The sequence below is a fragment of the Stylophora pistillata genome, chromosome 4 (assembly GCF_964205215.1).
Source record: "Stylophora pistillata chromosome 4, jaStyPist1.2, whole genome shotgun sequence".
Classification (NCBI taxonomy): domain Eukaryota; kingdom Metazoa; phylum Cnidaria; class Anthozoa; order Scleractinia; family Pocilloporidae; genus Stylophora; species Stylophora pistillata.
Genome location: NC_142522.1, coordinates 23,832,954 through 23,847,647, shown reverse-complemented (window position 1 = coordinate 23,847,647; position 14,694 = coordinate 23,832,954). Strand labels below are relative to the sequence as shown.

General features: G+C 39.7%; 1 protein-coding gene and 1 long non-coding RNA gene across 4 annotated transcripts; one reads left to right on the top strand and one right to left on the bottom strand.

Annotated features, from left to right (window-relative positions):
* Positions 1 to 2,871: 2,871 nt before the first annotated feature.
* Positions 2,872 to 4,023, bottom strand: LOC148732946 (uncharacterized). The gene is made up of 2 exons (XR_015999896.1): positions 3,757 to 4,023; positions 2,872 to 3,456 (listed from the first exon to the last, which is right to left on the bottom strand). It is a non-coding gene; the product is annotated as an uncharacterized LOC148732946 (long non-coding RNA).
* Positions 2,928 to 13,630, top strand: LOC111335204 (uncharacterized). Of its 3 annotated transcripts, none has more exons than XM_022941058.2 (5): positions 2,928 to 3,096; positions 10,054 to 10,240; positions 11,334 to 11,498; positions 11,748 to 12,504; positions 13,083 to 13,630. In XM_022941058.2, the coding sequence occupies exons 2-5, from the start codon at positions 10,075 to 10,077 to the stop codon at positions 13,348 to 13,350; spliced, it is 1,356 nt and encodes a 451-aa protein (XP_022796793.2). In that variant the 5' UTR covers positions 2,928 to 3,096; positions 10,054 to 10,074; the 3' UTR covers positions 13,351 to 13,630. The 3 variants fall into 3 exon arrangements, with proteins under 3 accessions (XP_022796793.2, XP_088612815.1, XP_022796792.2); XM_088756689.1 differs by lacking the exon at positions 2,928 to 3,096 and adding an exon at positions 4,854 to 4,995; XM_022941057.2 differs by lacking the exon at positions 2,928 to 3,096 and adding an exon at positions 7,051 to 7,209.
* Positions 13,631 to 14,694: the final 1,064 nt, after the last annotated feature.

Here is a 14,694-nt window from a genome sequence, read left to right as displayed (position 1 = left end):
TCATTGGCCAACTCGAAAGCTATGCTACTTTGGTCACTGTGCACATTTTACTTTTGATTATTGATGTAATTTACTGTTTCTTATATATTCTGACTTTTATAATCTATAGTAACCTCTTGAAATAGTGCGAATAAAGAGTTTCAGTTTCATAAGTTTCTCCGGGTGCACAGTGCCATTAAAACAAGACTATGTGAAACTTCAGTGAAGTGCGAAAACTACAGGAATTCGTCAACAATGTTCCAAATAATGCTAAGAATTATCTCACGTTTTTTACATTCGCTCCAGGTCCTGAATGTGTGGCTAAAGACCAACAAAATAAAAGTTAAGTTTGGTTAAATGACATCGTGTTTCTAACTTTTTGGTGTGAGATCGTCAATGGTTTTACCAACATCCTAATCGAATAAAGACCGTGGAACGTTTTTATTTTTAAATCACGTTTCAAATGATAATTTCCAGGAGAGTGTTCAAGAGATGGAGAGAAGAGAGAAAAATAATTTGAAGGATGATTGTGACAATCTATTTAGGATTTCGTGACAAGTTGACGCAAAGCTCATTGACGCCTAATCAACCACCATATTTGTATTTGTCTCTTCTGAAAGAGGAGTCACTTTGGTAGCACAAAGGACCCCAAAGGTCCATAAAATGATTCAACGATCATCTTACAGTAAACTGGTGCTTCGTCATTAGGGAGTCCGTGTCAAAGTGGTACTCTCGCAGGTCGTTTAACTGGTCACTGATAAACTCTACTTTCTAGAACGTCTTCTTGATTGCGGTCAATTGTAGCCAGGTGTCAGGCTGTAATTTTATTTTCAATCTTGCGTTCTCAAGGCGGGTGTGAAACTAATAACTATATAAGCGAACAGATTTGAGGCTCCAATGCCAACGTCATGAACTTACTTTTGGAGTAATTCGTTCCCCAGACCGTCATGATTACTCATTTTCTGACGATGCGATGATCTCTTACCGACAAAGATCACTAGTTTTTTAAGTTCGGTGAAGTTTAGGTTTCAGTTTGTTCCCCTCGCTGGACAAACTTTCAAACGCATTGGAAAACGCGTTAACAATTTTAGCTATTAGTCATGTGGAACTCCTTACAAAGCTAAAAGGATACCATTTGGCACTAGGCAACATGCGCTGAGTTTAACAACAACAAAAAAAAGTATGACGAAAGAGAACAAATAAATGTTATCATTCTTTTATCATTTGTGGACCGAAACTTAAGGGTGTGGTAGATTTTCAAGTACGGTGCGCAATTCTGGAAAATTTTCATTCGAAATATTCTTTGCTTGAAGCATCATTTTGGCATCAATTTGTTTTACCTCATTTTGAAAATCGTCACTGATGATTCGTATCCCGGCATTCAAAACCCCGGGTAACGTTTGATTTTTAAGAAGACTTTTTAACATTTACGACAACATCAAGAGAAACTAATGGTCCTATCATTCAACACACAACTCCACTTTCAACATTCAAGTAAATCAGTGAGATGGAGTTTTAGCAGGCCTGAACTTTGCATTAACTGAAGGTTGTAAAGCCCCGGATGTTATTATGTCGTAAGCCGCGAACAAAGTCTAAGAAGGTGAATGAAGGTTTGGCATATCTGCTTTACATTAAGGAACGTGGAAAGATTTCCACGTTGCACTCGATCTCTCAAAATCTCTACACTTTGGAGATTTATGAACCTCAGAGCTTGCAAGGGTTAGAAATTTATTTGTTAGAGTGGTAAATTAGTACACAATTTTTGATGTATGTTCACTCGTGATGTTTTGGTTTAAAAGCGCATCCGGGTCAACTTCTTTATCACGAGATACGTTCGCGTTAATGCAATTTCCTTTTCTTAATATCCTCAATAATCATGTAATGATGGTCATAGGACTGCTTCCAGTCAGTCTCTGATAACTGGATTACCTTGATATGTTTGTCACTTGAGCAACTTCTATTTGATTTGGAGTGTACATCAGAAATAAGTACTTTTACTGATCCGAGGAAATTCAACGAGGTACGTAAACACGAGGAGAGGATTGTGAATGGTAAAATGACACGAGTATGATTACAAACCGACACGAAGTCTTATTACCAATTAATCAAAAACTTACAATTTCCGAGAGAAGAAGACGAATAGTCAAGTAAGAAGAATAGAAAGGCAAAATTTACTCAAAAAGACTGACAAAGGAGGCGTAAATTTCGCCTTGAAATTGACAACAATCAAAATTTGAATGTGTTCAGTTGATTTACACTACGACTTTGAATAAAACTGGCTTATTGAACTGGCCCCAGTTGTTCAAAGGGCGGATAACGCTATCCAACGGATAAATCGCTATCCAGCGGATAAGTGTTACCAAAACGTACTGTGCTATCCACCGAATAGAGATTTATCCAGTGCATAGCGTTATCCATCCTTCGAACAACCGGGGCCAGTCCAATAACAAACTATCCTCGCCCATCCCCGTCCTGGTGCCACTCCTTGTTTCTTACATTCGCTCCGGGGTCCGTCGAAATAAAAAATCCCCAAAAGGGATTTAGGTTTTACTTAGCTTTCTCCTATGGTGTTCTAGAGTATCAAAGTGCGGGTACAAACTAATCCTAATCTTATCTTACCTGGTTTCAATCTTAGATTTATGACGTCACGTGTTTTGATCGTTTGTGAAGATCTTAACCTACGTCATTGTGAGAGTTTTGTGAGATTGTCAATCGTTTCTCGAATACTGACCCCAATTACAAAAAGACCTGTCTGAAGAATTTTATTTTCAAATCACGTTTGAAATGAAAACTTTTACTTGATTGTTCAATCGATAAAAAATAGGAAGAAAAAGTCGTTTATGAAACGATTGCGTGAGATTTATTGAGGATGTCGTGACAACTTGATGCAAATCACTTTGATGGTTTATTTGCATTTGTTTTTTATTGCGGAAAAGAAAGCCATCTGATTTATAGGCATAGCGCGCATGGCTCAGAAGGTCTAAAAATAAGACAGCGATCATCTTACTGAAAACTGGTGCTTTGTCGGTCAGTTACAGTGGTTCTTATCACAGATCATTGAATTGGTCTCTATTAAACCAGAACGACGTTTCCTTGATTGCAGTCAACTGTAGCGAGGTATGCAATGTTATTTTTGATTACAATGACTCTCAAGTCGGCCATGAAACTTACAACTATAAATGCAGAGTGTGCCTAAAGCCCTGAGGCTACAATTGCAACGTAACATTTTGGCTTTGGGCATTAGTCACGCTCCTTAAGTGTGTTATTTTATTATTCTTTTGACGATGCGATGATGCCACCGACCGAAAGATCATCAGCTTCAAGGAATGAGTCAAACTTTTAAGAGTTAATATAAGGTGACCAAGCTTGTCATAACTGTTACTCGCAAGACGCGTTTGCAGTCTTACCAATCTGTCACGTAGAAATCTTCACATAGTTCATAGTAGCTGGAAATTGTTTGGAACAAGGCAACATGCGCTGAATAAAAGAAATATAACGAAAAAGAACCAATGAATGCGACCATTCCATCATTGTTTACGGACCGAAATTGAGACTTCTTTCCTCCTGATATAGACCACTTTCATAAATGGCTGCCGTATAAATATTCTTTTGTTTAAATTTAAATTAGCCGTTCTGGCCTCGCTTGAGATAATGTATTCTTTTGAATTTTGTACTGGAGAAGGAGGCCAGTAGGACTAATTCAAATTTAAACAAAAGAATATTAATCCAGCAGCCATTTATGAAAGTGGTCTGTGTGGTGGCAAATTTTCCGCTTACAAGTCGTTACGCCTGGTTCGAGCATCTTTTCCAGAGAGATAAGTATAAGGCAACATACCACAGCTGAGTTTACCTGGTCGCTAACTGAACATACACAGCATACTGACGAAAATTAGCAAAATGTTTGAGACTTGCTTTAGCACTCTCAGGAGATTAATCTGCTTCGTTCATATGGTCAACTATTTCAAAAATGCCAAAAAAAAACAAAAATATGTCGAAAAAGGAAGCGTGATATTTGTTACAATATCCGCAATAACAGTCAGTCAATATTTGTGCGGCTTTCTTAACAGGCGCTAACGTAATGAGCCTGGAGCGCTGCTAATACGGTTCTAAAGTTCTTTCGCCGCGATAAACGGAACTCTAACGAACGGAATTTTTCACCTCAGAAGACTGATAAATATTTTAGGGGGCATTTCGGTGCCTTTGAAAGGGTCTCAATGAGTTTTTTAAATCGTACGCCATCAGACAGTCTCCAGGTTTACAAATATATTCTCTTTCATTCATTTTTAGAAATTTTTTCCTTGAAGGTTACAGTTTGAAAATATCAATATTCATCGGAATAATCAAATATCAAAAATAGAACAGAAATAACACAAGCAACGCTATCCGCAGGTAAGAGTTTATTTGCTTTATTACTTAAGGAGTTACAGAGCGGAGCCTAAACTCGCAAACAAAGCTTTATAATATCCTCTCATAGAGAGCCTGGGCTCCCTGTGGATTTGTGAGCGAACGAAATTAGTTCCGCGGGGGACTACTGAAAGTGAACAAGCGCTTGCTTTGCACTTCCTCTTTAAAAAAGAAAAAAAAAATTTGAAACTAAAACAGCTTGAGTATTACACGACATTCACCATATTCATTATATTACACTATTTTCAACTCATGCCACGTTGATGTTCGCCATCCGACAAATTCAAAAGTAACGGCAAAGTGGGATCATTTCCTGAAACCCGTTATCTATATCAAAAACGGACGAAAAAGCAACTGAGCAATACAAGAAACGAGCTTCTCTCGGGGAAAATCAAATGCACATTGGAAGTTTTGGCCAAGAGACATTGATTTCCTTGGTATCAACGACTCGATTTTAGTTTTTAGCTAAGTGCATTTGAGTTCCAGCTGTACCGGCTGGTGAAATTACTGAAAGTTAATTAAAACAAAAATGTCATTGGAACAACCCAACAATAACTCGATTTGGAGCAGTACTACAGCTGTTGTTCGGAGACGAAGAGAGCAGGCAAAACGGTGAGACGTGTTCTAAAATATTGGAAATATGCTAATGAATGTCAAGAATAAGTATTTATTTGTTGAAGATAGAGCTCGCAGCATGAGTTGAAAATAGTGTAATATAATGAATATAGTGAATGTCGTGTAATACTCAAGCTGTTTTAGTTTCAAATTTTTTTTTTCTTTTTTAAAGAGGAAGTGCAAAGCAAGCGCTTGTTCACTTTCAGTAGTCCCCCGCGGAACTAATTTCGTTCGCTCACAAATCCACAGGGAGCCCAGGCTCTCTATGAGAGGATATTATAAAGCTTTGTTTGCGAGTTTAGGCTCCGCTCTGTAACTCCTTAAGTAATAAAGCAAATAAACTCTTACCTGCGGATAGCGTTGCTTGTGTTATTTCTGTTCTCTGGTAGCGATTTCAGGCCATTTCGTTCAGATTTAGCTGGGCCCTCATCCCACTACTGCTGTTAGTTTGAGAGTTTTCTTAGTTTGAGAGCGGAGTTACAGAGCGGAGCCTAACCTCCTATACAAAGTTTTATAATAATATCCACTCATAGAGAGCTTGGGTTCCCCGTGGAAAAGTCAGGTCTGCAAAGTTCTGTTGATGTTATTAGCACCTCTATGTTTGTTGAAGCTAATAAGGCCCGTAGGAAAATAGTTTGAAGGGAAGGGGCCTGTAATGACAACAGTGATTGTGGTGTGTTCTAGTAAGCTGTGGGAAGGTCCGGGGCATCCTTTCCCGGAAAAATTTTGAAATTTAAACTCACTCTATTGTCATACGGCGCCTTCAAGAAATCTGGAAGCCAATTGTTTTTAGATTTACTTGTCTTATAAACTAATTGTAAGATAATTGCCAAGGCATTTGTCATCTTTTCTTACTTTTTGCCCAAGAAGTAGAAGGGTGCGGGCTGAGTTTAGCCTGCAGAACCAACGTGATTTTTTGCGTGTCACTAGAGAACGGAGACAAGCACTAGGCGAGCGCGTGACTAGCACTTAATGCTCACTCCGTGCTAGCCCCCTTGTGACTGAAAAATGAAAAAAAAAAAAAATTAATAAAAAATAAGGCCTGTTTGAGGGCTACCACTATTTCTACGGGCCTGCCAATGATCGATCATTCTAACTTCACTTCATTTCGTTCGGTCTGAATATAATTCACAATTCATAATTAAAAGATAAAAATATCTTATTGTTGACTTAAATTCACAACAACCGTAAGCCGTCAAAGACCTTACAATTGACCTGTCAACAGTCAAAATCAAAATTTACCTCAATCGTCACAGCTCCACCCCTTTATAGAGAGCTTTCTCTGAGTCGTCTACTGTTGAAAACGAACCGAGACAAAACAATTCCCTGTAGGAAATTACTTGTCCTGTAACCCTGAATATTTAAGACTGAATTTAGCAGAGAAAGCCAAGAAGAAAGAAAAAAGGGAGACACAATTATCAAACTTGATAACCTAGAGTAGCGTCACAATCCAGCGATCTAACATGCAAAAGCCGCCGCCGAGAGAGTATGTATTTATTCAACATGCTCTTATTTACAGAAACATCATCCACCTATTGTTCAGAGCTTAAAAATTCGGGTCGAAAAGTGTACAAAGGTCAACAAAGGTCACTATTGTTTTGAATAGGACGACGCTTCATCCAAGAAAAATTGCGAAATTAAGAAACTGAAATAACGAAACATAACCTTCTTAGATTAACATTATCTTAAGCTGACACTTGTCAAAAACTTTAAAAGATTATCCCAAGAGGGTGAGTTGCTAGTGCGGGGGACGAAAGGGTCTCAGCACTGTAGTAGGTGATAGACACGAAAAAAAAAATAGCATACATGTAGCCGTACCCTCCCCACTCCTCCCTTCCGTTTCTCCTGGGGGGGGAGGAGGGTGCGGCTACACGCAACCGGAAAAAACAAAAACAAACACAAAAACAAAAAGGAAAAGAGATACAGAGTTTGCAGATGTCATATCTGAATGTCATCTGGATTCTCACAGATATGATCCAAAGAAACTTTTTTTAAAAAACTCTTGTCCGACTCCCTAGAAGTCTAGCCGGGAAGTTGACCCTCAAGGCACAAGCTGCCAATTTCCCCACCCCTCCCCCCAAACTGCCAGCGAAGTGGCTATTAATAAGAGAACCCATTCTGAAATATCCCTCTTTTCGGCGACAGTCTCAAGTGCGGAGCGGGTGTTGTCCTCGAGCAGTTCTGAATTGGAATTATAAGAGACTTTTTTAGGTAAGTTTTCGCCTGAGCGTTCTTAGGAATCTCATTTTTGACCAGCTCGTTTCGATCTCGAACAGTGAGAGTAATAAATACAGGTTAAAGACCTACACTTTCCACCTGCACTTTCCACCTGCCCACCATGTATGTATCACGCGAGCTTTGAGAAAGATTTCATTTCATGCGGATTCGATTTATTTCTATTACATCTAAGAGGTGTCGTTTGAGTTTTCCTCCCTCTTAGAATGCGAAGTAAAGGAATTTTTCTTTCTTGTACGCAATCGAATATCTAAATCTGTCTGGAACCCTAAAGCTATGTTTATCATGTGTAATGAAAAGTCTACGGCCTCCAACAGGAACCATTTAATTCGAACTGTGAAAGTCACGCGACTTTTTAATGAAGGATGTCGCTCGTTAGCTTGATAGAGGGTAAGAGTTGTCAAGGCGGCGACGCCTGTGAAAACATCGCTTAAAATTTGAAAATTTGTTTCTCCTGAATATTTTACAAAATGCTCAATTTGTTTACTGTCTGTAATGGCGCCGGATTTCTCTTCCGGCCCAACAAGGGAATGCGGCGTAGAGTTCGAGAAAAATCGAATAATATACTGTTGCGCTTCTTGTTCAGAGATTGTGCAAATTTAGCCGATTTCACGCTTTTCATTCCATAGGACGTACTCGTTGAGCTATTGTTTAGTTCTTTGCAAATTTGTTTCGCCGCCTTTTCGTTACCTTCGCCGCCGTGGTTTTCTTTAAGTTCCTCATAGCAACCAGAGAATGACAAAACAATTTAGTTCCACAAGTTATGTTAGGAATGAAGGCAAAAGATTGGAAAAACGATAAGAAGCACTAAGGTAACATCACATTGCAACAGGAAGTATTATTCAGAATATTAATGATTTTTTAAAGTGGAATATTACGTTCGAGGTCAGTTTTACTGGAATGGAAATTGTCGATCAGTAAGGGGTACGAAGCGATCGAGATTTGTTGTGCCGAAGACACGAGACTATTGCCAGACTTGAGCACACCCTGGCGATCTTTTCAGGTTTACTTATTATTTTTGTCTCAGTGAATATGATTGACACCAAGATACCTTACATCCTGTATGGAATGAAAGCGAAGCTCACAACACTGAAGGCAAGGACACTCACGTGTTCTTAAGATCTTAAAATAGCGAGTCGTTTCCCCAGCAATAAGATACTAGATGTGCCTAACTTAAGTTCCTCAGAAATACACTACTGTAACTGGGCTCCGTATTTCTGTTAAAACCAAACATGGATTAAATCACACGGATGTTTGTGGTAGATTGACGAATTCCGACTTTGAGTTAATAATTCTACTCGATTGTTGTCGTTTTCTTTTGATGTATTTTTATCCATTCAATTTTTCATGGTGAAATTTAATATTTCAGGGGTTATCAGCCCGAGCGTAACTAAATCTCCGCAGCGACACATCCTGTGTTGACTCTGAAATGCCAAGCTCTTCCAGAGTCTCCGTCAGATACTTTGATAACAAGGATTTCCTTTACTGTAAATACAATAGGGTTGCGTTTGAAGGGAAGCATCGAGTTTACAATTTACCCTTGAAAATTGAGGTGATTTTTTTCAACGTTGTGTGGCCAAATCGTCAGTGCTGCTTAGGTCAACTCAAGAGTTTGCGTCATTATGAGTCAAATTGAAATGAAAACAATGTTGTGCAAATACAAGTTATGTTGAAATAAAAACAATCCGCTTTACAAACAGAGCCAGTGTCGCTCAACGAAGGATCAAGATATGAAATTTCTCGTTTCTGTCATTCAAGTTTAAGTTACACTGAACAATTCAGAGCACAAGTAGCCCAAGCTCACTACTAGAAAAGCGGAAGTGACTCTTGTTTTGAAATAAAATGGACTTACCTTATTGCCTTGTTGTTTTCTTTGTTGATTCCTAGCGTCTCAGGCCATTTTGAAGCGTTTTGGGCGAGTTAGCGCTATGTTGGTGTTCAACTGCTAACACCAACATAGCGCTAACTCGCCGAACACGCTTCTAAATGGCCTGAGACGCGAGGAATCAACAAAGAAAACAACAAGGCAATAAGTTAAGTCCATTTCATTTCAAAACAAGACATTATTTTCCCTCTTTTCAGGCAAACCGATAACATCCCATACAAACCTTTATAAATATAAAACGTTGCGCAACACGGTAAGAGTCACGTCCGCTTTTCTACTGAGTGAGCTTGGGCTACCTGTGTTCAGAGGGTTAGGAATGACCTGTGAATGAACGCGTAGACGTTACAATTATGAAATAACATCGTAATGGCGAGATTAAACCTCTCTTCGCGTTAGAATGCACCTTCTCGGAACACCTCCTCACTTGAACACTGAAAATTTATTAACCCGCCCTTTCTATGAGACCCCTCGTCCGCCAAGACTCGGTCTTTCAGTGGTTTGAGTAAATCTTTTTTATGTTTAAAACTTGTAATTTTTGCTTTATTCGTATTCTGTACCTTCAAAATGCCAAGTGATTGGGCTTTTCTTAAAAGGTCATCCTGTTTATCCTTTTTTCATTAAAAAAAGAAACTTGAGTTGAAATGCAAGTAAAGGAATGATCCTCGCAGATTAGCTATGATTTAAGAAACTTCGGGAAAGACGGCCCGCCTGAGAAAATTCAAACTTCCACAGAATTCTTACCCAGATACTAGCTGCCTTCCCAGGTTGGGCGTCACGACCAACTGATTTACGACGCCAGATGTTGAAAGTGACGCAAAATTGGATGAGAAATTCTTTTAGCAGGAAGGGATCTGCTCATAATTAAATCAAATAAGATCAATACAGTCATTGTGATCAAATTGAAAATACCACTTATGCTATATTTTATCCGACAGTTGAAACCAACAAACGTAAAGATGTCCAAAGCAAAGCGTGTCTGTGTGATTGGTGCAGGTCCCAGTGGTATGTCAGTGCTGTATCACTTCAATAAACTGAAAGAACAAGGTAAAGAAATTCCTGAAATTACGTGCTTCGACAAGCAGTCGGACTGGGGAGGGCTCTGGAAATACTCTTGGGAAACTGGTAAGTAGTTTTCAGGGCCACCAAGTGAATAGCTATTGTTATTTTCTCTGGTGATGCGTTGTCACACTCTTCGAGTCATCCGACCTCGTGTTGTCTGTCACACCACAGGCGGCCCAAGCGTGCTTGTGTGATTTTGGGGTCTAAAGGTCATTAACGGTAATACTTTAACAGATTAAGATCGGATTTTAAACGTAAGTGTGGGCCGTTAAAAAAGGAAACATTATGAAAAAACTAAGAAAAAATTTTAAAAGGATAATAAAAGTGAGGAGTATAACGTATGAAGTCTCCTTACCTTTTCTCCTAAGCCGCTTCGTCGCCAATGGTCCTTTCAAAGCTGTTTTGGCGACTTTCTTTGTAACGCCTGTGGTGCTACCAGTTAACTGTATATAGAAAAACAGAAGGCTGGAAACTTCAACCGGTTTTAAACACCAACCATCGCCACTCGAAAGCTGATAAATTCTACGAAAGTCGACCGATTTCCCTCAAATTTCCACCCGCGTGTTTTTCTATATACGATTGACTGGCAGCACCACATGCGTCACAAAAAAAGTCGCCAAAACAGCGTTACTGAAGGACCATAAACGACAAAGCGGCTTCGGAAAAAAGTAAGGAGACTTTATATGTTATATTTCTCGCTTTCATCATACTTTTTAATTTTTTCTTAATTTTTTTTTTTATAATTTTTCCTTTTTTTAACGGCCCACACTTACGCTTAAAACTCGATCTTAATTGATATACGTATTCCCGTTAATGGCCTCTAGACCCCAAGATCACACAGAGTACGCTTAGTCCACCTGTGGTCACATGAGGAGTTGAATTTTATTAATGGTGTCAATAACGCGTAGCTGCTTGGAGAAGGAGCCAACTGTGTACTCTGCTCTTGGCGTTTGGAGATCGCACCTAGAAGGGAGCGAGAAAAATAACCGTGGGAAAGAGCGATGCATCTAAGCAAAGGGGAACACAGAGTACAAGAAACCATCATTTTTTCCATGATTTTTACGTCTGCATTTTAGGAAAAAAAATGTTCAAGAAAACAATGATTTGAACTAGAAAAAATTACACACACGATGTAATTATTTGATTCTTTTTAAAGGCATCGATCAGTTCGGCGAACCCGTCCATGGAAGTATGTACCGAGGCCTCTGGTCTAATGGTCCGAAGGAAGCTTTAGAGTATCCGGACTACACCTTTGAAGATCATTTCAAAAAGGCAATTCCATCCTTCCCACCTAGAGAGGTTCTCTTTGACTATCTGAAAGGTAAAAAAAAATATTCACATCTCAACAACTATAACCTGCTAGTTAGCGTTCCTCCTGCTTTCATGAATCACGTGCTTCTACTATTGTGACTGGTTTTCTCAAATCGTGATGAAAAGAAAACGAAACAGGCCTATTTCTTAAGGTTCCTAGGGGCAAAAGTAGCTGTGGACGTACTACGTATAGCATAACAAATTGACAAACAACTATTGGCACGTAACTGGGCAATGTTCCTCTTAAATCCCTAATCAGGTCGTTGGACCAAAGGCGATCTTCGACATTGGGTCCGTTTCAACCATGTCGTCCGTCAGGTGACCTACAACGACGATACTGACGACTTTTCAGTGGTTGTCAAAAGCCTTGCCGAGGACAAAGACCTTCCTGTTCAGAAGTTTGACTACCTTATTGTAGCGAGTGGACACTTTTCTGTGCCGAGCGTTCCCTCTTTTCCAGGAATAGAGGAGTTTCCTGGTCGCGTGATGCACTCGCACGACTTCCGAAATGCTTATCAGTTCCAAGGTCAGACGCTACTTGTAGTCGGCTCCAGCTATTCCGCTGAGGATATCGCCTTACAAAACCTCAAATATGGCGCAAAGAAGATAATTTGTTCCTACAAGACCAGGCCGATGGGATTCAAGTGGCCCCCTGAGATCACTGAGAGACCCCTGCTAACCAGGATCGAGGGCAAAACCGTCCACTTCAAGGATGGTACGACTGCCGATGTGGACGCCATCATTTTGTGCACCGGCTACTACTTCCACTTTCCATTCCTTGAGGAGCGTCTTCGACTGAAGGCCAAGAATATCTTGTATCCTGCTGGCATGTACAAGAATGTACTTTGGACCGAGGCTGGCAACAACAAGTTTTTTTACATCGGAATGCAGGACCAGTACTACACCTACACCATGTTTGACGCACAAGCCAAGTGGACTGTGAATTGCATCACAGGGGAGCTGAAACTCCCTGAAAAGGAAGCCATGAGGAAGGACATAGAGAAATGGATCGCAAAGTAATAAGTCATAGAGAATATTTTTCCTATGGTATCGAATGGCATCTCTAGATTTCCTTGCTAGTTTTGCTCCCCTGCGCTCCGTGACTGTTATTGGAAAAAGGCGTCTCCCTCTCAACCGATCAGAGAGAGACTTCAATAAAGCGCGACTCGACCAATCAGATTGAACTATTTAACCACAATCGTTCATCGGTCACTCGTGTTTTGTTGTCTTTGGCCCAGTTGGTTTTTTTTTTTTTTAATCGGAGTTTTCATTCCCTAATCGTTCCTTTGATACTCCTATTCTAACCTTACGACAAACACACTCGATCAAAATGCACTCACCGGGACCCTATCTCCATTTGTTAAAAACAGCTTCGTTGCTGTCGAATGGGAAACCAAAAAGTGAAGATATTTGATAATCCTTGTTCACGCTATTGAAAGTATTTCTTTCCTTTCGTTACGAGCTGTAAACGTCAAATGAGCGCAGCAAAACAATTCATTGGACGAAAAGTGACCTCATAACGGATCAGTCACAAAACATGTCACGCAGTATACTAAGGTGGAAGTTCACCATTTGTTTTTCTTCATCATTTCAGAATGAATGAACTGAAGGACTGTCACGATGATATAAATTTCCAGACCGAATACTTGGTCGACATCGCCAAGAATGCAAACTACGGATATGACCTGGACACCGCCCAACAGTTCCATGACTGGGAACATCACAAACATGAGGACATCCTCACTTACAGAGATCGAAGCCACGCAAGCAAGTTTACCGGAACGCAGTCCCCAATTCACCACTCTACATTTATGAAGGCGCTTGATGACTCCATGGCTACCTTTCTGAACACCAAAGCCTGAAATAGCACTTGCTAGGAGCAAATAAAGTTATAGGTGACTGAGGCGAGTTTTAAAAGCGCCAAGGGTTGTAGAACTGTGAGGAAAAGATTATGTCGTGATGAAAACAAATTCCATTCTTGAAACAGGTGTTGTCAGTAGGGAATTACTTTTTCTGATTAAAACAAATCTTAAAGATTCTACGTTATTGAATATTTCAATTTCAAGCTTAAAGCGGTAGGATTTGATAGATATCTTCAATCGTTGAATAGTTAAATGATACAATAAAGTGAAGTGAAAATCATTGTTGAGAAGAATGTCAATTATATGTCCTTGTTCACTTCCTGCAAGGTAAGGGGCTTAGACTCGACAACTCCCAACAAAAAAGGAGAGAGTACGAAGAAAAAACCGTAATGACCAAACCGGTTATGACCAACTTCATTGTTTCCCGAAAGTTATCTCTGTTTTCCTGTAGAGAGATGCTTAGCCATCTTTCTATCATTGTCAAGAATTTTGATAGAGGGTCAGACAGTTACGGACGAATTGATGCGTTAGATCTTCACTTTCAAGCCAGCCTAGGTAGGGTCGTCCTGTTTTACTATCTATAAAAAGATAGTGAACATTTTTTTGACTGTATGGTGATAAATTCAAACTCCTCGGTTATCACTTGAAGTGGCACACAGTTCAAAACTGACGATAGACACGTTTAGTATCCATTTTGCACGTTCTGACAATAAACCCTCAAAAAGCCAATCCGACGGAAAAAGTTTCTTTATCGGGAATTAATTTGGTGTCCGTTTGCCGGTGACGAAACGGAATGAAAAAGTACATTAAGAAGGACTGGGATGCAGAGATACTTTCATGGACGGGTATTTACTTATCGATCAAAATTTTCCTTTGAAAAGGTTCAAGTCAAGTGTAGTCATTTTAATTAATCAAGTTTAGGAATATCAAGAAGTCTAAGTCCAAAGCAAGTAGGATAAATACGATAAAAGACAAAAGGGCTTGCATCCACGACGACAAAATTCCGGGAATAGACCACGCCTTATATTGGTTAACCGTTTAGGAATGTAAAAAAGTTTAGTCATAGGCAACTAGGATAAATGTGATGTATGGAAAAAGGGCCTCTGTCCATGACGACATAATTCCGGAATTAGACCACGCTTTCTTTTGGTTAACCGGCGTATTAACCTACGAGTCATGATGTCGAGAGAACACAGAGAAAAATTTGAGAAGTAACTCGCAAGTTCGTGGCTGATGCCTCTTCTATATTTCTCCGCTGAGGGTCTGACGGCCCTAGTGGTTCAGTAGTTCAGTAGTAGCAATCAAAGCTCGTAACATCTCAGCCCGTTGTTACACCGTCCAATC